The following is a 24,654-nucleotide window of genomic DNA, read 5'->3' as shown; positions in this document are numbered from 1 at the left end:
CAGAGAGACTTAACAAGACCATCGCTGACATGATCTCCATGTACATCGACGTGGAGCACAAGACATGGGACGAGGTGTTGGCGTACGTCACATTTACCTACAACACGACCATCCAAGAGACCATATTAAAAAACACGCAAAAAAGACAGGACACAAAGTAGAAGATAGACACAGGACTTACGCTGTGTTTGTCTTCAAATATTGTCACCAATGAACAAATGAAAGAAAGAATAACTGGGGAAACTGAAACGTTTAATGGGGCGAACTTGTGCCAAAAAAAAATAAAACGTAAAAAGAAAGATAACAACAGAGCGTCGCGGGCGTCGAAGGCGGCAAAGCAGCAGGATCGAACGCTGAGGCGAAACTGACTGGACAAGGTCGCGGGCGGCTTCTTATCTAGAGTGAGTCACTATCTCGAAGATTCGGCGGGGAAGGTTCGAGCGTAGCGAGCTTGGGGCGAGAATGAACACGCACTTTCTAGAACAGCAAAGCAGGGATAAACGATAGAAGTTATGTTCGCAGCAAGAATAAACGAGAACCTTCTGCAAGTCTGCGCGCGGCAATATCTGTCCAGTCTTTTTCGCGCTTTTTTTTTTTAATATGTCGTGCCACCAACAAGCCCAGCAAGCTATCCTGACCAAATTACAGTATTTTTTTAAAATTTGTTCGAATTCCTACAAGCAGCGCTCCATGTCTTCCTTTTCCACACGGTGCTCCGGCATTAACACTACACTCCCCCGCCGCGCAGGCGCGGCACCCCCACCGGCTCCACGGCTTCCGTGACAATGCATCTGCGTTGCTGTGGTTTTCGTTCTGTTTTATTTTTTCTGAGGCGCGTCCGCTTTGCAGCCAATGGGAATTTATGTGCGGTTTCACTCAGTCAATGGGAATTTACGCGCCGTTTCGCTCAGCCAATGGGAATTTACGTGCCGTTTCGCTCAGCCAATGGGAATTTACGTGCCGTTTCGCTCAGCCAATGGGAATTTACGTGCCGTTTCGCTCAGCTAAAATGGGAATTTATGTGCTTTTTCGCTCAACGAATGAGTAATTAAGTGCCATTTTTCTCAGCCGATCGGTATTTATGTGCCATTTTTCGCTGCTAGAGACATCAGATAACGCCGGCTTCGCTTCATAGGACAGTTAATGTTTTCACATTACGACTACAACCGACCATGGGATCAGGTGGGCATTTCACGGAACTGAACGAAGGAGTTACTGACGAGAACCTGACGGTTTCTGGTGGGTATTTTGGGGTATTACCCAATGAGATACCAATGTGGGTCAAAATTATATTCCAGGTACATCCTAGGGAAAATATTTCCCGCTGCTGATATTCAATGGATCTCCCAATATCCCAGTAAAATATTCTGAAGAGGTGTTTGGTATACTCATGTTTTGTCTGAAGACGGATGGATAAAAAAATGATCCCAGTGACCTCAGAGGGACCGTCGAACGTTGGTAGCCGCTCTAAGTTTTACAGGACTGTCATTCCCAAGTTCTTCCCCAACCTTCGACCAGCTCCGTATTTTGTTTAAACTTCACAGTGTTTGGGAGCCAAATAAAAACAATCGGTGATTACTGTGAACAACTGACACAAATGAAATTGCCGAACTATAGGTGGAGGCAGCCCCCCAGGAATAAAAAGTATTCTCTGGAGGAGCAACGAAAAAGGAGAAGAAAAAAAAAAGGGGGGGGGGGGTGGATAATTTTAAAAACATACAGTGTAGTAAAGATTTCTCTGCCCCACATCTTCGGTACAGCGTGGCCCCGGAAACTAGTTTGTTTACAAAAAAAAACTCCTGTCAGAAAGCCAATTTGCATGGTGCGTCGTTCCTCACGACGTCGCATTAAGCAAGCATAGTTTATACCTCTCAAATACATGGGTGGCATTGAGCGTGACCTTCTGCAGCTTGCATTTTGCACCGCCCGGATTCGATTTTTTTTTTCAGCAACAACAAATCACAGTGACCACTAGCATAAAGTGCGATGACATCAAGTGCAAACTGTGTTAAACAGTTCAGTTTCCTGGGGAATTGCGATGTTCGCAACACTATCAAAAGTGGCTTCTCAAATTGCGTAATTGTGCAGTATACCTACTAGTCTTGCGATGATATACAGCAGCTTTATAAAATTTTCAAACGCTTGACTGATAAAGCGCAGAGCTGTAAAGTGAGGGACTAAGAAAATTCCACCTAAAACCGAGTATAACATTAGCTTCCCGAAGCACGTATTTCACGAAGTTTCGAGCTCGTGCAAGCCGTTGCCCACATAGGATTCTTAGGATGATTATAGGAATCTTCCTCGGTCCTTCGCGCTATTTATGTGTAATTATGAATATCCTTACGTTTCTAGGCATTTATTTTGTTTCAGTAAGTCATTGTGTATCTGATCATTTTGAAGAATACCATTTACTATCTTTCTGTTCCTGCACATTTTGCTTAAATGCCTTCGATCTATCATGCGAGCACAAAGTCCTTTTTGGCATACCCCTCGACCCGGTGTTTCACACTGCCAAGCAGCGAAAAAAAAAAAAAAGAAACACGTTTCCGCAGACCCTAACAGCTTGCATATTTTCGAGTGTCGCCCTCACGTGTCGGTCTCAAGCGGTATGTGAACTTTATAAAGTGAAATTTAGTGATTATAATAAAATATATTTAATTACTGACTGGACATTTGACAACATAAGTAAAGCGCCGATTCCCTTAAATATATACCTCGTAAGTAATTGCAACCCCAACTTATATGAAAGATGTTCTGCCAATCGTTTCTGGCATTTTTATCCTTGATAGGCACTTATAAGTGATTTGGGAAAGCCTTAAACAAATATATTGTTTTAAATGTGATTTAAATAACAATGTTCCTGACATATATGTAAATTCGCAGATATATAGAAGTCGGTTATTGCTTTTTTATGTGATGAACAGCTAGCCATTTTATGTGTCAGTGGGCTGGTCAAAACAAAAGACACAGGTGTGGCGGAACTCTGACAATTACGCACACAGACAGTCAGAAAGCGACCAATTAAGAAGCTACCATGACGAATAGAGCACTTTGTTCTGTTCAGCGAAAAAAAAAATGAGAAAGGATGATGTTCATTCGCGAACTGAATTGACAGGAATCTTGTCAAGACCAACCCTCAACAGCCAGGCTATGCTCGTTTATCTTTGTATGAGAAAATGTACACTTGAATACGCGCTATTTTAGGCCAGATTTAATCTGAGTACCAAGGTGCGTATAGACTGGAGAGAACAATTTCCATCAATCCTTTATGTATGATTCTTCGCCTGCATCACGGTGCTGAGTGCAAACAATATTGGACAGGAAAACGAGCGTTGTGATTGCCGCTCAGAGTTTCTATGAAAGGTAAACCCAAAGGGCTGGTCCTAAAACTTTCTTGACATTGTGAAAATATTGATTCTTTAGCTCAGTTGCCTCGTTATTATATAAAGCGGCGTAGACTTTCCATTTGGGGGGGGGGGGGGGGGGGGGGTGCGCGTTCCCTTCTCGCCAGAACTGGAGATTGAAGCTAACGAAAGCACGCGGGGATTCCATTTCCTATGTATTTTGTCAATAAAGGCAACGTGGGCGTTATTTTGTGTACATGCTAGTACTAGAAGCTCGTTACATGGCACGTAAACAGCCTCTTGGTAAGGATCATGGCCCGGGCCCGGTAAGGGGGGGGGGGGGGGGGCTTTGCTTTTTCGGATCTCACCAGGGGGGGGGGGGGGGGAGGGGCACGAGTTCCGATGGCCCTTCCCTCCCGTAGTCTACGCCTATGAATATATATATTGTGAAACGTATTTAAAAACTATATTTCACGATATATATGCCAGCAAGTGCACATTCTATGATTTTATGCACTGTAGTTAATACCATTACTTCAAGAGCATAACTACAATTCAACTTTGAATACAGCGACGCGAAGTTGTACCGAGCACGGGTATTCTAGGTGGTCTACCACACTTTGTGACAACCTTTCGATTCTGGTAAAATGTGTAACTGAGGTAAACAAATGGATGTTGAGTCGATTGAAAACGACGTTTTGTATTTTAATCTAGATTTTTCTTTACTGTTGTGTCAAGATTAAATAATAACGTAATTTAATATTTCTGGTACCTGAAAATAAAAGTGGATTATATGAACGATAAAAAAAACTATATAGTTACTCGTTTGACGGCGGAAATAGTAGCTGTTGCCGAGAGAGCGTGAAAAATATATTCTCAATTTAGCGGTTTCACACCGGTTCAAATTGGTTTGAACCAGTTTAAACCATTATTATTGCTCCCTAAATCTGAACCGGAACTGAACCGGAACTGAACCGAAAGCCGTGAACCCAAGCCCGAACCGAACTGATAAATGTTTCGGTTCGACACTCTCTTCGAAACCCAAACTGAAACCGAAACAAAAAATTAAAGACGTTTACAATCGCCGAATTAGAGCGCAGCTCTTGAGGAGGAGAAGGGAAGGTAAGGAGAGGGGGCTATGCCTGTTTTCCTTTCCTCCCACTTAGGGGGAATTTTTTTCCGCTAAATTTGGCGGGGAAATTTTCCCGCTAAATTTAGCGGGGTGTTTTCCGCTAAATTTAGCGGGAATTTTTTTTTATATATTTGGCGGGGGAAATTTTTCGCTAAATTGGGCGAGAAATTTTTTCCGCCAAATTTAGCGGAAAACCTTTTCTGCTAAATTTGGCATGAAAATTTTCCGCTAAATATAGCGGGGAAATTGTTTCGCTAAGTTTAGGGGAAACTTTTTTCCGATAAATTTAGTGGGGCAATTTTTCCGCTAAATTTAACGGGGGAAATTTTTTGCTAAATTTAGCGGGGAAATTTACCCATAATGCACCGCGAAATTACGCCGACGCCGACGCCGACTCCGACGCCGACGGCGACGCCGCTCAGGCCGGAAACGGGCACCTAAATGCCTGACCAGACTAGCGTAAACGGCGCCGCTGGGCGGCACCGCCGTCCGGCGTCTTAACGCGAGGAGTCCACATATGCTTGCGTTTTGCAGGCGTCACGTGCCAGCACTGGATCTCGCGATCGCGCCTCCCGTCGGATTTTCAGCTCTTTGGTCGTCTGCTCTTCGTTAGACTCTTCCGTTTCGGCTCTCATCTTTCGCATTTATCAGCATCGAAACCGCACTCGCTGCCTAGATAGTAGAAGTCCATGATGACCTGGTGATCAGCGTGAATTTGATTATCTTAGACTTCTCATTGATCTTGCGACGGAGCCGCGCTCTGAAGGGAAGGAGGTTCAGGTTTTGGGTCCGGCCAAGTTGGTTCGACCGAAACACCGAAGGAGAGGTCAGTGCTTTGCTGCCCCGGTGGCGCGCCAGAGATGAAGGCTACTTTCGAAAGTGTCACGAAATCAACACGACATCCGTCACAACACCGACGAAATGCAACAAGTGCCACGGAGAAACTCACTTGCAATTCTGAACTCCCCTGCTATAATTTCCCAGCGCTTGTTATAGCGTCATTATCTAGGTATTATGGCTGCGCCTTGTCATATAAAAGGGGAAACAGTCGCACAGTTTCAAGGAACCGCTCCGTTGCCGAAGGCATCGGGTGGAAATAGGGATAGCAGACGACACGAAACACGTCCTTCGGAACGTGAAAGACGCGCGGGAACCGTTTTGAGCGTTGCCATGGCATCGTGATGTGACTATTTACGCCACCTCCCATCGGCTCCTCTATTCTGCGGCGAGCGGCGCCGAGCTCTGAACCGCGCAAGGAGCGGTTGGCTCTGCGGCGACGTACGTCGCGCCGTTGAAGCCGAAAACTGGTTTGGGTCGGCAACCGGCAGCGCCAACCGTCACGCCGCAGGCCTCCGCGACGCCAGTGTGGTCGTGCCTTAAGAGCTGCGCTCTAAAATATGAACACGGAGGCTCATGGCTGCGACATGTGGACAATGTGTACCGAGGAGGAGGGAGAAATGTAGAGCAAGAGAGTTATTGCCGGAGGTCACGTGGCTAGCTACACCGAACAGCGTCCTTTTTTTTTCTCCGCTTCTCTCCGCTTTTCTGGCCGTGCAAGGCAGACGACGATGTTGAGTGAACCATCTGTTGGCGACTGTTTCGCAGTTCGTCCCGATCGCTTTTCTGTGCTTGAAGATCGTTTTGCTGGTACCGCGAACAACAGTTCCAAAGTAGCGATCCCACGTCTGTCGTGCGTTGCCATCATCTCGTTCAGCCCCCGGTATGCCGTTCAGCCCCCGGTATGTCGCCATATTTAGAATATGTAAATGTACTCGCTGTGATATGTGCAACATTTGTTTTCAACGAGCGCGTCTGCGGCTTTTTCGAAGTCACAAAAATGGGTTTAATATCTTCTACTTTTAATATTGAGTGTGCGCCTACTAATCACCCACTAATTTGAGTAAACTTGGTACGTGTGTCTGAACTGCACGTGACGATCGAGACGAGGATGAGCGCGACTCAAACTGGCCAGTTCACGGCCTGTGGTTTTCGGGGGGAACAAACGAACTTTAAGCCTCAAATTGTGTTTTATGTAGTGGGTACAAATAAAATTATCGGTGAGCATAAATACCCGTCAGTGTCCCCTAAACCCGCATATATACTAAATATATTGTGTGTAGCGTCAACTGACATGAGCCACAGTTTATAATTGAGGGCGACACTGGAATCTATATATATTTAGATATAGTTACAATATGCAGTTCATTAAAACGCAACTAAGTTAAAACATAAGCCTCGTACAATTAAAAAAAAACGGTATGTTTTGATTCCCCACCGGGTACGCGGATATCATATCCCTGCGATCTAATAAGGCCTTTCCGCGATTGGCGATGAGAAAAACAGAGTTTACTTTGGAACTCAATTTCCGCATAAACAGTTGGATCATATGAAACGTCAGCATCATGAAAACACGAGGCCTGTGAACGAAAATGGGGAGAGCACACGCACAAACTTTTGTGTTGCCGCCCTTCTTATTTCTCGGTTTCGAGTTTCCCAAACGTTGAAAGTTCACCAGCTCACCTGTATATTCTCTGTTATTGAATGCGGTAGCACTTAAGTAACTTTTTTTCTTTGAACAAATGTGGCATTAAATCATTCCTTGAGATTTCTAACCTAAAATTGCACGTTATATATATATATATATAACGTGCATATATATATATATATATATATATATATATACATATATATATATATATATATATATATATATATATATATATATATATATATATATATATATATATATATATATATATATATATATATATATATATATACTACGTGATGGCAGTCGCAGGAACAATGGAACAATTTCATGAATAACGAACAGCGTTCATCTCTTAGCCAGAACGCGATCTGGAGTTTGTTATACCTTATAACCGTGCTCTGAGGTTCGCAAACTAAAGGACACGTGCTGAGTTCCACACGTCGTTAAGTGGCTCTTCGCGTCGTCGTAGCGATGGGGCACGAGCCATTACCCGTATGCTTGTCATGGCATTCTCGAGTTTTAGAGTAGGGGTCCCCAACGCTTTGGGTCCCCCAAGCAGCTTGGAGCGACGCCCTGCGCATGCGCTGAAAGCCTGGCTTGCGCAGTGTGACGCCCGAAGCTGCTAACTCTATAATGATTGTCACCATCTTAAATCGAATGCCCTCACGCAGTTCTCGTGTCTCTGTAAATCTAGTTACAGTGAAGATCGCAAGGCTTGATGAAAAAATCCTGGCGATCGCATTGTCGACAACTCCAAGATTGTGGTCCCCATGCATCGTTATCAAGTTTTGCAAAGAAGGGAGTGAAAGTAAACGTCCACTTTCATCCGCGAAATTACGTGGCGACAAAAACGTTTCCACGTCAGTGACGTTGCCTGCGAGTATACTTGGATACGACTATAGTGGCCGTAAACCTGCGTAAAGTGGGAAGCTTTCCTAAAGAATATTGTTGCACGTCCCCTTCATGTCACCCCCTGTCCCCACCTGAAAAATTACGGTCGTCACAGCGATATGCACGGTAAAGTGAAATATACGTGCCGTCCTCCTCTTCCAATCGTGCGCATGTGCTGGTCATGGGAAGTACACGAAGTCTCTCTCTGCGGACACAACCTAGCTAATTCCTAGAGCTTTACGATTGTTAATGAGAGAACAAATATGAAGCTTTAGCTTTTTTTACGCTAATTATGCCGCTGTGGCAGAGAGGTTTCGACATTCCTCTACAGAGATACATCAGGAGATGGTACTTCGTTTGTCGTGAACTCTAATCTTTTATTGGAACATATCATGCAGTAAAAGTAGACTTACAAGGTTGCAGATTTTGTTAGCGAGTTCGGTTACGGTTAGGGAATTATTTTTCATATAGTCTTCCCATTTCGTTTTTACCTGTAGAAGGAAGAAATACACATCCCATAAAATGTCCGAAATGCAATATATTAATGATCGGAAAATGTTCGCCATATGCGCTGCGGCACTTTCTGTATCACCCGGGTTGTTTTCAGAACAAACCTGTGGTTCAACAGAGATCAGCTTGGACATATCTGCTTTAAAACAAAACGTATTATAGCCATATCTCTTCGGTATTTATATTGTTAAGTATGCGATGAAATGCTATGTTTGTTTCTTGTTTGTTTCTTTATTTAGACCAGAAGTCTCGGAGGCTGGAGCAAAAGGCGACCAAAGCCGCCTGACAAGGCTCTATCTAGTCTTTCTTACAAATCTACAGCAGCAGAGCAACAATAGACATAAGTACGGACATGCAACGAACGGTGCGTTTGTAACATTGGCGTAGTTGGCGTAATATATATACGGGGTGCTTTTTTTAAGCATAACAGAATTTAAAAAAAAAAAAACACGAATGCTAAATTAATGTGGTCTGCGCAGGGGACTTATACGACCAGGAGGACATAGTAACTTGCTCAGCGTCATCCAAAACCACTAAATCAGTCATTTTCAGGAAGACTTTGAGCGCGTGAGAAGCGTAATAGTGCACTAAAGTTACCACTCGTGGAGCAGGTACAAGGCTGGGGCTAGATAAGACATGAAAAAATTGCGCGGGCGTCTTACAGCAACCGCTAGCCTTGTCTTCCTGAAAATTACTGATTTAGTGGTTTTCGATGACGCTGAGCAGGTTTCTAATTGGAACTATATGTCTATGTTCATTAATTAAAAAGTTAATTAACAAGTTTTAACTAATTAGCCGACTGATCGTTACGATTAGCCTTCTATACTATATCCACCAGGCCGTATAACTCACCTGCGCAAACTGCATTAATCTAGCATTCATGTTTTTCTTTTTTTTTTCTTTTTTTTTTTTAAATTTGGTTAGGCTTAATAAGACACCCTGTATATATATATATTATAAATGGGTGATTTCATTTCAAATTGTGCAGGCAAAAAGGGTCAAATTTTTAATTTCGCTGAAAAAAAAAATGTTATGGCGTCGTCTCTAGAAACGCAGTAGCCACAAACCGCAAGTTCGTCGGATTTTTTTTGTTCTCGACTTACGAATTTTAAAAGAGGCCGCGGCGGAAAGCAGCGTTTTTCACATCCGTCGAGGGTCGGATGTTTCGCTCGATCTCCCGCTGCGGATTTTCAGTCCACATTATATTACTTTTTTTCAAGCACTCTGTGAGCACATGTAAAAGACTCTAATACCATGAAATAATTTTTAGCGTTTTGCTTCTTTTCTATAAAAGTGTCAAAAACGCCCCCTCGGTTAATTGTTGACGAACTTTGACAATTAAATACTGGCGATCTGCTTGGGTTTTTATGTCTACGGAGAGCCCAAAACACGCTCTATATATCTATATTATAAAATGACTCCGGTGTATAAAATATCCTTTGCGGTGTGTTTACGTTAATGTTATGCTAAAACCAAAAAGTACCAAATTTTAAATCGATTTTCTAAAAAACAACATTTTTTAATTTTGTTTAATCTTTTGTTAAAATGTAGATATGATAGTTGTCTACGCGAAAAGTAAGTCGAGAAAGGGTGTATTTTGTTTGTATGTTCTATATTTAAGCATCAATATCGTAGAAAACGTGCTTTACGGATCGAAACGAAGTTGCAAATTGCGCGTCCTCACAAACTTGCAAATATTTTTGCCTTTTTTCAATCTTCTCACATAAAAGTGAATTACAGTAGTTCCACCCTGTTATATTTATTGATCATTTAAATTTTATTATAGGCGGCAAGCTACATTGGAGGAGTTCCAAAGAGAAAGCAACACTTCTTAACAGACCAGCACGCATCGTAAATTTTTAATGTGTAGAAATCGGCAGACGTCGTATTGATTCGGAGCCCTCATTGGCCTATATGAACGTCCCGCCCTTTCGGAACCAGCAGATGACCCCGACCTTTCGCGCTCGTTGTGTTAGATAGGACGGCCCCTGACAGTAAAGTGAGCAGCGCACCCTGTATCACGAGGAGTGAAATTGTACGAATGTGTCGTTGACGCGGCGAACAGTGACGGCTACCCATACAGAAGGAGTCAGTCGGTTAGAGTATTGCAGAAGAAAAAGCGAAGAAACTGTCGCCTGGGAGGATAAGGACACCACGGCCTTACAATATCGACGGTCAACAACAGTTCTGCCGGCCAAAACAACGCCGCGTGAGGGTTAAAACCGGCGTAGCGGGACAACAATCCCGCAGACGCACACACGAAGATGGGCCGGTTCCGTTAGGGATGTGGGGAAATTTTTAAACCAGCCATCCGTGCACGCGTAAAACGATACCGCGTTTTTGCCTAAGCTTCGAGTGCCCTACCCTTGAAACGGCCGTGCTCTCTCGCTCTCTCCGCGGGGATCTGATAGTACCGAGGGGTTTTCTCTTTTGGAAACAGCAATGCCCGGCCTTCTCCCGATATGGCCTTCTCCCGACATGAAAAGTTAGCGCCGGCTGACGTGTTCTTTTGAAAAAGGGAAGGGGAAAAAGAAAGTTTGAGTAAATACAGTAAATGCCTTGAAAGCTCCTCTTCCGATATAAAGCTCGAGGCATGTTACGTGCCGGTTACCTTCTCGCGCATGGCCATGCTCGAATCTATTCTTCACTTTGTTCCGCACAGCCACTCTTCCGCACAGCGGTCGTGGATGTGTGGAACAGAGTGAAGAGTAGATTCGAGCCGCATCTGAACACCGTAATCCTGCCAGGCTTTAGTGTCGTGGGACCGGACTCGGCGTCCGTCAGTTAAGACTTTTTTTTTATTATTTCGAGTGCGTTTCTTCGCCACGCTTAACTCTGTTTCTTGGGTGCGGTTCTAGTAAAAGTTTTTTTTTTTAGATGTTTTGTTTTTTGTTAGCATTGTTTACTTGTTGGGTTTATTTCGCCATGGCGTAGCGGCCTGACGGTGCTGTAGGGAGCGTGTTCTCACGCATTTGGTTGTGTCCCGTTTAGGGAATGCCCGGAGGGGTGTGTTTTTGTTCTTGCGTGTAAGGCTGAGTTTTTCCGTCTTAAATTTTTTTTGTACTGTTACGTGTCGTCGGCTTTTTTGTCTGACTCTCCACCAGGCGTGGACCTATCGCCTTGCCACCGTTCAAATCTAAATCTTTTTTTTTTTTTTAACGCAATTTTTGTTAAGGTCGGAGTTGGGTAATTTTATTCATATTATTTATTTTTATTTACTACCCCTCTCCGTGACAATCTCTCTGTGTGTTTTGTACCGTCTCTGTGTCATCACTTTTGTGCATTACAGAAGTGAAAGGCCATTCCCTGGTAATCTGTGCGATGTGCGGTGAATAAACCCTAGCGTTTAGTTTCGGAAAGAATTGTATATATTATATCAATGATGTGGTGACTTTCTATGTCTTAGTAATATGAGAGCTTATAGGTAGTCATGCTACTTTACAGTGAAAGTTTTATAAATCGAAACAAAAACAACGTCTGTGCCTCTTCGATATTGAAGGTGTACTAGGCCTGCTGATTTGATACGTTTCTCGTGGTTTCCCTCTCTTATTAAAACATAAATAATTATTTTATACCAGAAAATACGTTTATAATTGACTACAAAACGCAGACAAAAATTGAAGAAATTTTTTCACAATTCATAGAAACGCACGGGTCGCTATGTCTGACTTAGGTCTTGCAAAACGAAGGCGTCTTTTTCCGATATTGAGGCTTAAATATAAAACAAACAAAAAAAATACACACTTTCTCGACTTGCTTTTCAAGTAAACAGCTATAATATATACATTTTAACAAAAACAAAACAAAAATGTTTTTTGAGAAAATTGATTTCAAAATTGGTGCTTTTTGGTTTTCGCATAACATTAACGTCAACGTCCTGCAAAATTACTTCATACAGATGAGTCATTTTGTAATATTTATAAAGAGTGTGTTTTGGGGTCTGCGTAGATATAAAAAATATCTATGTAACCCGAGTAGATTGCCAGTATTTAGTTGTCAAAGTTAATCAACAATTAACCGAGGGGGCGTATTTGACATTTTTACAGAGAAAAAGCAAAGCGCCTAAAATTATTTCATGGCATTAGAGCCTTTTACCTGTACTTACAGAGTGCTTGAAAAAAGTTAATATAATGTGGACTGAAAATCAACAGCGGGAGATTGAGCGAAACATCCGACCCTCGACGGATGTGAAAAACACTGCTTTCCGCCGCGGCCTCTTTTAAAATTCGTAAGTCGAGAACAAAAAATCCGACGAACTTGCGGTTTGCGGCTACTGCGTTTTTAGAGCCGACGCCATAACATATATACTTTTCAGCGAAATTGAAAATTCGACCCTTTTTGCCTGCATGATTTGAGATGAAACCACCCTATATATATATATATATACAGGGTGTCTCAGAGAACTCAGGCCAAATCACTCCTACGAAAATTACTCATCGCAACGAGAAAAGGCTGCTGTCGTCTTGGTCCTGGGTCAGGGGCTTATTTATAAAAATTATAGAAGTCCGGGATAATTAAGTTGTTAATTATTTTTGCGTAATTAATTTTTTAATATTGTGTTTAAGGGTATGGTTTCAATTAGAAAATTGCTCGGCATCGTTGAAAAACAGCAAATCAACAAATTGCAGAACGATAGAAGGCACGCGCATCATTTTACGGCTTTCTGAAAAACCGCACAAATTCGCCGGGCTTTTAAGTTTCGATTTACTATCGGAGCGTATCTCGGCCCGGGCGGCACCGCACCCCATGGAGAGATGGTGTAACCAATCTCTGCTGCGTCGCGCGATGACAGCGCTGCAGAGGCTGGTTGCACTATCTCTCCGCGGGGCGTGGTGCCGCCGGGGCCGATATATGCGCTCGGATAGCAAACCGAAACTTAAAAACCCGGCGAATTTGTGCGGTTTTTCAGAAAGCCATAAACTTCTTCGCGTGCAATTTGTTGGTTTAGTTGTTTTTTATGATGCTGAACAAATTTCTAATTGAAACTATGCCCTTAAACACAATATTAAAAAGTTAACTACGCAAAAATAATTAACATGTTAATTATCCCGGACTTTAATCATTTTCCTAAATGGGCCCCTAGCCCTGGGCCATTACGACAAAAGCCTTTTTTCGTTGCGATAAGCAGTTTTCGCAGGAGCGATTTGGCCTGAGTTCTCTGAACACCCTGTAATATATATATACGTAGAGAGAGAGAGAGAGAGAGAGGTATGTGAACATAAAGTGGGATGATATATGTGCTGTAAACTATACAAAAAACCATATATAGCAATGTCACTAAAGCAAATTGAAGTAACCGGGAAAGATAAACTTGTTTATTTTCTACGGATGTTTCAGACGTTTTTCTTGCACATAAATGGAAATTTTACGTCAAATATTGTAAAGTACCGTATTAGCTTGCGGAGGAGTACCAAATAATATAATTGTACTTACAGCCTGTGGTGCCTCTTTCAAAAGGCATTGCATAATTTCTTCCGTTTTGCTACGGTTTCTATACCAACCACCTATTCGGGGAGACAATACGACGGCAACGTAAGTTATAATTCATAATAACGGAACAGCTCTATTACATGACTAAACCATTCATAATCATCATGTCGCACACAGCAGCATTACGCCACTGACTAATATCACAAGTAAGGCGTCCTTCTTCAGAGTCCAACATTACCAGCAAAACATAAAACAAATGTTCAAGGCTCACGAAATAACTTTATTAACTTGAAAAAAAGTCACTGGATAACACAAGATGACGCGTTCTATAGCGGCCCGAAGACTAATATAATTGCATCATATTGTTTAGAACATTTTAACCGCTTTGCAATTACATGACATCCTTCGAACAGTCAAGAGCTGCCTACTCCAACTTATACAATTTAATGAGATCTAGACAACGTAAACTTTAGTAATAAATGCAAGCTTCTGGATATTCGTATTCAAGATTTACTTCTAGATATATACGTGTAAAAAATAAAAGAAAGATAGCAGACGAAAGCACGCGGGAACTTCAGAACACCGAGCTCTGATTGAACTGATGAGTGGGCAGACTCAAAGCCAGCTACTTTTTCGTCACTCATTGGACGCGTTCAAACATTGAGTAGGGACAAAGGCAGCTAGCTTTAGATCTACCCACTAATCGTTAAAATCAAAGATCGGCGTTCTCGTTTCCTTCTCTCCCTCACTTTCTGCCCGCATAGTCCACGGATGGCCTAAGAAACGCAGGGTGTGGCTTATTTAAACTTCTTGCCACGAGATTCCTTGTTCGGTGTTCTTGCCGGCTAATGCCGCAGTGGCATTGTCTGCGAAGCTGTAATAAGATTCTAGGGAATAACCACGTCTTGCGTTTCTTCCAGTTCTAGAGACTATACTCCCTGACAATTTGAGAACTGCGGGGCCTGGCCTATTATGTTCACACCCCTCGCTTCATGATTCGTTCTTCGGCGTTCTTATGGACTAATGCTGCAATCTCATTGGTCGCTAAGCGATAACGGACTCGAAACGCGCCACGGCATGTGTTTTGTTTTTAAAATGCGAGTGACTTAAGTTGCCTGATGTCAAATGTTTATTTAAAGAGAAGGGACCATGAAATGGGGGACCTTTTTACTTTTGCCAAAGAACTTCTACATTAAACCTTCAATGTTCACTGAACGCCGAACAGGCATCCGTTTTCGTTTCGGTTTATTAACTTCTACAAAAAAAAAAAAAATCATTGAAATATTGAGTTCTTCTTACTCCCTAACTCACCGCAAAACAAGCTGCGGCGTAATTTTGACAGTCGTGACATCCTCTGTCAACGGAACTGGAAGTTCTCTCGGCAGTAGGGGAATGGGAGCGTAAGCGGCGAGTTGGCGGTGTGCCGGTAGGTTTCACCACAGGGTTTTACTGCGGCAACCGGAACGCGAGAGGTTGGCGCCCCTCTCACTAAACGTACAGGAGTGCCACCAGAGACTGACACTCGAGCGCGCTCTTCGGGCACCGGGAATTTCTCGGAGCGCGAGCGACTTCTTCACGCTCCTTCACGTCACGTAAACAAACAACATGGCTGCGCTGCTGCTGAGACCCTCGAGACGAAAGGCATATAGCCGGACCGCTGCCCCTTTTCAGTTGATTAGGGCTTAATAAAGCAGGTAAAAACGATTTGATTTGAAAGCCAAGACAGCAATTAGCGTTCCGAAAAAGGTTTGTTCGTGCATCTCACCTGAAAAAGAAATTCATCTATCAAACGGTAGCGTGCCGATAGCACAGCGACAGACAAGTTGTCGAAATGAGGAGACGTTTGAACCGCTCTGGCCCTTTTATAATGCTTAGCCCAGAGAATAAAGATACTTTGATTTGAAAGCCGAAACATCAGTGAGCGTTGAGGAAAAGGTTTGTTCGTGCGTCTTGCATGAAAACAAATTGATCTATCGAACGAGAGTGCCGATAGCTCGGCGACAGAAAAGTTGGGATGAAAAGACAGTCAGACCGCTGCCCTGCTCCGAATGCTTTGCCCAGCCGCAGTGAATAAAGATACTTAGATTGGAAAACCGAAGCATCAGTTAGCGTTGCGGGAAAGGATTGTTCATGCATATCGCCTGAAAACGAATTCATCTATCGAACGATAGCGTGCGGACAGCTCAGCGACCGAAAAGTTGAGATGAGAAGACAGTCGGAACGCTGCTGCTTAGCCCAGCGAATCAATGTACTTTGATTGGAAAGCCAAAACATATCAGTTAAGTGTTGCAGAAAATGTCTGTTTATGCATACCGGCTAAAAACGAATTGAAGTGCTACAGGCAGGCACGTAGTTAGGGGGAGGGGGGCCCATGGATCCCGGCACCCCTACCCTCAGAATCTTCCATTTTGCTGGGGCCTCCTCTGCCCCCTCCCCTCATACAGCATTTTGTCATGAGCGGGACCCCCCCGAAGCAAAATTCTGGCTACGTGCCTGACGTGCAATTGAACGACGGCGTGCCGGTATCGATGTAGCTTCCGTCTCACGCTGTAAGACGGAACCAGGGAATCTCTGACAAATTAATTGGGTTGTGTGTGTGTTTATACAGCCTAGAACTTGGTCTGCCTCACAGGGGCGACAAGTCTCCCAGCTGTAGATGAGCAATTTAGCCAGTGCGGTACAGCCGCTAGCCTGGGGTCTTTAACGTGCATCACGCAGTAGTGATACACGACCGCACGCCGGTACGATGCTCATCCAGATCGAAACGGGCAGGGGTGGGGCTCGAACCCAGGATCCCAGGGTTCTGCAGCGCGAGCTTTCGCTCCACGTGCTCCGAGCTGGTGTGCGCTAGACCACTCGGCCACCGATCCCCCCTAATCTCTGACAAGTTCAAGGGTTTCCTGCGTCGACGAACGGGTTCAAGAATGTTGCCTTTAATTTAAATGGGAACAGCATGCATGGTCAATAAATAGATCGGCCAAGGTAGCACGTAGCACGTAGCACGTAGCGGGTCTTCAAACCTCTCAGGAATATTAAAACGTGCGTAACTTCATACTGTCGCCGTCTCTTTTGCTTTAGAATTTGCCGCTCCACACGGGCTTAATTAATTTACCTTCGAAATAATTTCGGCTTCTGCCACCCGCATCCAGGAGAAGCTGGGTTCGTCATAACCGTGCGGTCGGAAGGAGCTCGTGTGGGGCTCGTCGATAGTTTCGGGCCGTGTTCCAGAATTCACTCAATCTCACTCTAGGGTAAAGGTTCTGTACCTCAGCGTGTGAAAACCTTTCCGCATCAAGCGTTCCTCTATTTTTGTTGTCACTTGACGTAATCCGCCACGAAACTCGGATCGATACGAGTAGATTTGGAACTCAGCCTCCGTGTGTCGCGCTCCTGTACGCTATGCGTCGTTTAGTTGCTGCGCTCGGAGTAGGAAACTCGGAGCGTCGGACTAGGAGTAAAGGAGCGCGGATTTAACGCGCCCATTGACTGCGCTGATGGCGCCGATGCCAGAAACATATTTTCTGAATCGGCGCCTCTCATCACCGCGATAACCATGGACAAATGGCAGCTGAGCGAAATTCAATTAGATATGTTGCACTACAGCGACAGTATGGGACAGGTCCCATACGCCGGTACGCTTGTTGGAAAGTGCGGCGACTCTTCCCACAGGAAATCCAGTTCCTCGTCGGAATCGGAGAACGAGGAGTGGTGACTCCAATGCACGGAATGTTCCGAGAATACACGGAAGACCTTAGACCTGGGGTCCCTCAAACCAAAGAGCCTGCACAAAGTTCTTCGATGTAGTTTCTCGAGTGGCAAGGGTTGAAACTGGAGCCGTTTCTTTTTAAGCTCCGGACTGCACAAACTGTAATTCGGCCACTTGCAACGAGCGCGCTAGCCACGACTTCGTGCGTTGTGACCAGAGCGACCGGAACAACCGCTCTGCGCCGCGCGTACACACTCCTGCAGCCACTGCAAGAAGCGCTGCAGTTCGTCCGCACGACAGCTGCTTCTCCGCTGCTGTCAGCCGTTTCCGCGGTATCGCTAAGAAGAAGGGGACGCGTTGTCACCCACCGACATAGCAGGAAATGCACAGAGTTTTCTAGCGGCTCGAGCTTCAATAACTTTTATTTTGTCAGGATAGGCTCACAGGAAAGAGTAAAATGAAAAAAAAAAAAAAGAAGAAAACAGATGCAGAACGCCATCTAGGACGATCACGACATTAAAACACGAATTTACTGATAATACAAATCTCGCCACACACCTTTCCTACGATTGCAAAAGACGATAGCAGAGATATAGCAACGTAGAAATATGATTTCGTGATCACATAGACGTTCCGGTCGTTCAGGAATGCTAACACTAATCACTTCTTTTTTGTGATGAAAACGCGTAAAAATTCGCATCCTTCATACACGCCTTTAAGTACAGCACGTACCAGTCATACCTTGAACTTGAGTGAACGCATGGAATGCGCGAAATGAAAAATCCAGGCGTTCTTTGAGGACACAAATGCCAAGAAAACACCACTGTAGACAAAGTAAACAAACACGACGGCACAAGCGTTTCTGCTGCCTTGAGGGTGCCGCTCAACATCGCTGCACAAGTAGGTGGATCTTCTTTTCTAGTACGTGCTGGGTTATCATCGTGACACACGACGAAAATTGAGTCAAGGATAGCGCTCTATGCGCAACGATGAGCTTACACTACGCCGACCACTTATCTCAATGACAATGTACCTTTTCAGAGAAGCGTTCTGCGCACGCGCGAGCGCCCGATGCCAAGCGGCGAGGTCGGAACGAAAAATCGAGGAAATTCGGAAGGAGGCTGTATATCAGCGAGTAGAACACGTAACTGCAGCACATATATAATTGTGTTGCACAAAAGAAGAACGTCGACGGAAAGGAAAACACGACGTTTGGGTGGACGCCACGGATGCCCAAGTCGCATTGGGCAGGCGCCGCTGCTCAGAGCGCGAAGAAACTGGTAGTGTAGCTCCCATTAACGATTGGTAGCACAGGTAGGTCATTTCCTCGATTTTTAGTTCGTGCAGCAACCGCCTGGTGCCGTCGGTATGTGGAAAAGGTCCATTGCTGGATCGCGCTTCCCGCTCCCGCAAGTGAAGCCACCGGACGGAACCTGGCTGGGACACGATTTGCGGTTTTGCCAGCGTTTTGCTGCGGTTTTCCAGCGTACTGTAAACACGTTTTCTACTCGTTCGTCGTCATTCGCCGAAGAAGTTTTTTTAAGAGTCTGTGTTCCGTTGAGACTTGCCGTTGTGAACACGTGGAAAATTTTACGAAAGCGCAGTGTCACAGGAAAAAGGCTCAACTCGTCGAAAGCAAGTTTCGTTGGTCTGGCGGCGTGTTCAAAGCTTCCTTGGCACGCCGAAGTGCCGTGTTTCTGTGCCTTCGCACGCTTGGATACCGAACAAGAATCGACGCCGTGTGGATGTGCTTTGCGAGTGCAATGTGCGTGAAGCCGTACGTATCTAAAGGTACAACTCGTCGAAAGCAAGTGTCGCCGGTCTCGCGACATGATTAAAGCTTCGTTGGCACGCCGAGTGCGGCATCTTCGTGCCTTCGCACGCTTAGATACCGATCAAGAATTGACGTCGCACCAAAGTTGTCAACGTGTGTCGCGCGTAGATGCCTTTAGATCATTTATATATGTATATATAAATCGGCCACGGAGTTCTGGATTGTCCAGGTGTTCCGGTGAGTTGCTATCAATAAAGGGAAAAGGGGGGGGGGGGGGGAGATCTGTACGTGTTCTTATGTACTATTAACCATGGCTATGTTCCAAATCTACTCTAATGGATCACATTGGAGCACGAATAGAGCAAAGCTGTAGAGCAAGGAGGGTTTTCGAAGGCAAAAGTACAAGACGGCGAGTATGAAAATCCTTGAAGCGCGGCCCATAAGGTCGTGTGCAATCTGTTGACCAATCACAATTAGGCGAGCCACGCTCAAACGCCAAGTGCAATTAAGTAGGTTGATAATGAGCCAGCACTGATCAGTGGTGAGGAGCTGTTTTGCGCAATATTCTGTAAATCGTCTAAGGACGAAAAAAAGACGTACCTTCCGCCCTCTTCCGTCGCTTCTGGACGCTGGAATAAGCTCGTTTCTGGACCGCGAGTGCCGCAAGTATACAGTCGTAAAAATAAAGTAAGACGCTGATCCAGAGGCAAATACGGCTTCACGCACATTTCACTCGCAAAACACATTCACACGGCGTCGATTCTTGGTCGGTATCTAAGCGTACGAAGGCACAGAGACACGGCACTTTTAGGCGTGCCAAGGAAGCTTTGAACACGCCACCAGGCCGGCAAAACTTGTTTTCGGCGAGTTATGCCTTTTTTTCTGCGGGACTGCGCTTTCGACAAATTTTCTATGTGTTCACAACGGGAAGTCTCAATGGTGCACTGAGTCTTAAAGAACTTATTCGGCGAATGACGACGAACGAGTAGAAAACATGTCTAGAGCGCCCTGGAAAACCGCAGCAAAAGGCTAGCAAAACCGCAAATCGTATCCCAGCAAGTTGCCATCCGGTGGCTTCACTCGCGCTGCAGCGAACAAGCGGGGAAGCGCGATCCAGCAACTGTCATTAAGATCAGTGACGCCGACCAAGTCAACGATCATCACCGACGCCATGTTTTTCAGCAGAGCAGAAACAACGAAACAGCGCAGGCGCAGTCTTATCTTTCTTTTGCTTCGTTTACCACACAATAGATGGCGCATAGCTCCGCGCAATATAAAATTCGGCAATTTCCGTCACATCGCTAATTGTTCAACAAAATGTGGATCAGAATATGCTTTAACAAAACTTTGAAGAAACATTTGCCCGCTGTTTATTGCTTATGGTCGCGGTGCTGGTGGGGTATACGCTCTTATCCAATGGGCGACGTGGATCTGGCTGACATGAATTGACACCGAGGATGAAACGCAGTAAAAAGGCAGAGAGCTTTGAAAGGAAAAAAGGTATAAACGAGCCCGCGTTTCTTTTAAAATTTTAATTGTGAAAAGTTTTTCGGTTTCTATTTTTGTGTTTTGGTTTTCTTTTCGCACCTTTTACGACGTGCGGTGGATGAAATTCGATTTTAAAATCGTTTCATGGTCCCTTTAAGGAGGTGAGACATCTCAACCTGAGTTGATCAGATGGCCGAGCAGTCTACGCTTAGACAGGGGAACCCCACGTTTGAAAGAAATGCTTCACAAGCAAAAGATGCGTACAGCGGGGAGGGGGCTTTTGTTTTGGTGGTTTGTGTGTTTTTTCGCACCAGTTGTCGTCTTTTTGTAAGATATGGGGGAGCTGTATGTACCAAACAAAAAAATTGCGAACCATGTTCTACAAAGATAAAACTCTCGCGCGTCAACATTCAAATCTGACGAAGATTGCTTTTTGCGTTCGGGTAATACCAATGCCGATTCCAAATGTTTAAAAAGGCGATCCGAGAGGTTTTCGACGTTCAGTATTGTTCAAATTATTCTTTGACATTCATAATCTATGAAGAGGATTACGTGCTTTCGAGGGGATTTTGCGTCCTACTCGAAAAATGTTTTCTCAGAGTTTTTTTTTTTTTTTTTTCTGAGAATCTTGTGTTTATCGGAGTTCATTTTGATTAGATTACCAAATATTCTAAATTTGAACCCTAACTTTGCAATGCTCCCTATTAGGACGAAAAGTTTATACGGGTTTAAACGTGTCTTAAATGTTTCTTTATCTGGACACGCGCTGTCGCCCTTGTCCTTGACACTAGTAATCTCTCCAACGATAAAACATGCAAACAAGTTTTGCTTCTACAAGCGTCGATACCTCAAAACCACTTCACTTCTGAAGCTTGTCGCTGGAAAGCTCGTTTTTTATCCCGTCCGATTCCATAACTTACCCCAGTGGATCTGAAATGGGGGTCTGCGGACCCTCTAGAGTCCGCAAAGGCATTCTTGTGGTCCGCGAAGCCCTGCCTCATCAGTCAATCCCGGAAATAAAAGTTGTTTTTTTTTACATACAACTTTTTTAACAGCTGTATGTCAATAAGAGAGGCTAACTTTAACCTAGCCCTTAGTTATGTTCATTTATTAAATCATTATTATATTTAACCTAAACTTGTTTCCTCTCCTCTCACCACGGACGGGGTCTTCCATCAGCTCCGCCGATCCACGAAGGGTCCGCGAAACATCGGTGGTTGAGAACCACGGACTCACCCCATGGCTGTGAGGTGCGGAGTAGTAAAGGGTGCAATCTAGAAGTTTCCACTGCCCCCCCCCCCCCCCTTCTCCTCCTTCTATGAAGTATCTATGGTTCATAAATTCCACTGATACAAAAACGCATTTCCTTCTTTTTCTAAAAAGCACACAAAACTGGTGTATACTGGAAAGCGGAAAAGTGGCTTTTGTCGTGCTCCAAAAGTAGAATGACATGTTGTCCTGAATGAACCTTGACGAGATAAGCGGTAAGACACCTTTTCTCGATAATCCAAGATTTGAAAGAAAGCTGGAGTGGCATATTCTCAGGATCTTCGCCCGGAGCTCTGAAAAAACTTAATTGTAGAGTAAATGTCTTCTTTTTCGCGCATTCAAACATTGAAATTAAAAGTCTTGCGGATAAATCAGACTTGACGAAAATTTTAACGCCGAGTGTTTTTCGGAGTTTAAAAAATAAAACAAGCGTTTTTATTTTTTATTTTTCCACAGTATGTCATATGCAGAAAACAATTCGAGGAAACTGGACAGCCTTCACACGGTCAACCCGGAGCCAGAACATGTGGCCACGTAACCTGGAGCCGATTATATGCCGCCAATGTTGATTATAGCCACGCGCCGAGTTCCACGCATTAAACTTCGGCTATGACCGTCCTCGCAGCGGTTGGGCGCGAGCCAATCCGCAAATGCATGTCGAGACATTGACTGAAGCGAGCCCAAATCGAATGCACCACGCAGTGCTCTTGTCTACCGTATGAGCCGCAGATAAATATCGTCGACGCGGGAATCGCAAAGTTTTATGACAAAATCCTGGGAATCGCATCGTTGACAACGCCGACAATGCGATCTCTCCAACCTCGTCATCAAGCTTTTCGAAGGAGAGACTTTAAGAAAACGTCCATTTTTAACATTGAAATTACGCGGTGGCAAAGAAGTTTCTTGGACCGTGGCGTTTCGTGAGAGTAATCGTGTCCCACTAGTGCCGGTAAGCTTGAGCAAAGGGAGAAACGTTCCTACCGAATATCGCTGCATGGTCCTTTTAAAGGGGCGGCGCAACAATATTCAGTTTGATTGTTTTTCACTTTGCACGTCATTACTGGCCATGAGGGACCTATGTATACTCGCATGCAACGATACTAATCAAGAAACATTATGCTTCCAGTGTAATTTCAAGGATAAAAACTACCGTTTTCTTTCAATCTTTCCTTCGCAAAACTTGATGACGTAGCTCGGAGGTCACAGTGTTGGCATAATCAACGGCATGGTTCCCTGCGTGACGATCTTTGAGTGCGGCTCATATAGATTGGTCTCAAAAACCTCGTGAGCACTTGATTTGGGCTCGTGATAATCAATAACTGGACAAGCATGAGGGTGGTGGCTTGTGTCTGATCGCAGCAATGTCGGCAACAGCCGAACACTAACAATGTGCGGAACTCAGCGCGTGCCAATCCCAGCGCGTGGCTATGATGAGCATTGGCGGCATATAATAGGCTCCAGATAGCGTGGCCACTTAATCTGGCTGGGAGTTGACGGGTGTGAACGCTGCTCGTTTTCTTTAATTTTTTTCTGCGCCTACCAACCCGTGAAGTGAAAACCTAACGCGTGTTTCATAGCTTATCAACGTCAGGGGTTTATTCTAAATGATATTTGCGTAAAGTACAATAATGGCTGCACCAATCTTTAACATAAATGCTTCCGCTGATAGAAATATCAGTCAAATCTCGTGCCAAGTCACACTTACCGCATATACCGGGGTCGCTTCCCAAGACTCTCGCATAAAAGGCGTCGTCATGTGTCATTGCTGATTCGTATTGGGACAACTGCATGCATACGAACGCTACAACCAGCAACCCGTGCATCAAGGCAGCTTTCATGGCTTACAACCTCCTTGTTCTCGAAACGCTGAGCGGGAAGTGTTGTAAGCCACTAACGAGTTCCTGTGTTTTTCTTCAATACGTATACACTCTAAAAAATGTTTGTGCGGCTTCTTTCACGCACAACAATCGGAGAGCCAATCACCGCAACTTACGTAGGCAGCTCAGCGAATGACAATGCCGAAACATATTTTTAGACCAAAAAACGATGGTCTGAGTTGTGACATTAAGCAATCCAAAAGGTCACGCTTGCATCGCTTAATGTCACAACTCAGACGGCGTTATTTTTTTTTTTTTTAATCTAAACATATGTTTCGGCATTGTCATTCGCTGAGCTGCCTCCGTAAGTGGCGGTGATTGGCTCTCCGAGTGTTGTGCGGGAAAGCAGACTCACGGGCTTTTTTTAGAGTATACGTGGCTGTATACAGACTTGTACGTAATCCGTTACAAGTAACGAAATTACTTGTAATCCCTTACATTTATTGGTAATTTAGTAACGGAAAAATTAGATATTTTCTAGGGTAATTTTAAAGTAATTCCCTTACATTTTAAACGTAACGGATTCCTTGTAATCCGTTACATATTTTTCAGGACGAGCCCCCGCCCTCCTTCTAAAAAAATCGTTTTCATTGTTTGAGATTTTGTTGTGTTCGTCCGTTTTTTTATCGTTCCCCATCTCAGGGTTTACAAGATGTCGTTTTCATTTTGGTAAAGTTGAGCGCAGTGATATGGGAGGGAGGCTTGGCACACTCTTCAGTTCAGCAAAGCCTTTTCTTTTTGT

The 24,654-nt window shown here is 44.4% G+C and overlaps 1 protein-coding gene across 1 annotated transcript in view; it reads right to left on the bottom strand.

Moving 5' to 3' along the window:
* LOC120841972 overlaps positions 1–23,873 on the bottom strand; it is a 94,960-nt gene extending 71,087 nt beyond the window's left edge. The window contains exon 1 of the mRNA XM_042292724.1: positions 23,741–23,873. Coding sequence (XP_042148658.1) covers positions 23,741–23,873 — 133 coding nt within the window. The remainder of the gene's footprint in view (positions 1–23,740) is intronic.
* Positions 23,874–24,654: the final 781 nt, after the last annotated feature.

The sequence above is a fragment of the Ixodes scapularis genome, unplaced genomic scaffold (genome assembly GCF_016920785.2).
Source record: "Ixodes scapularis isolate PalLabHiFi unplaced genomic scaffold, ASM1692078v2 PGA_scaffold3__209_contigs__length_174095766, whole genome shotgun sequence".
Classification (NCBI taxonomy): domain Eukaryota; kingdom Metazoa; phylum Arthropoda; class Arachnida; order Ixodida; family Ixodidae; genus Ixodes; species Ixodes scapularis.
This window is presented reverse-complemented; position numbering and strand designations above follow the sequence as displayed.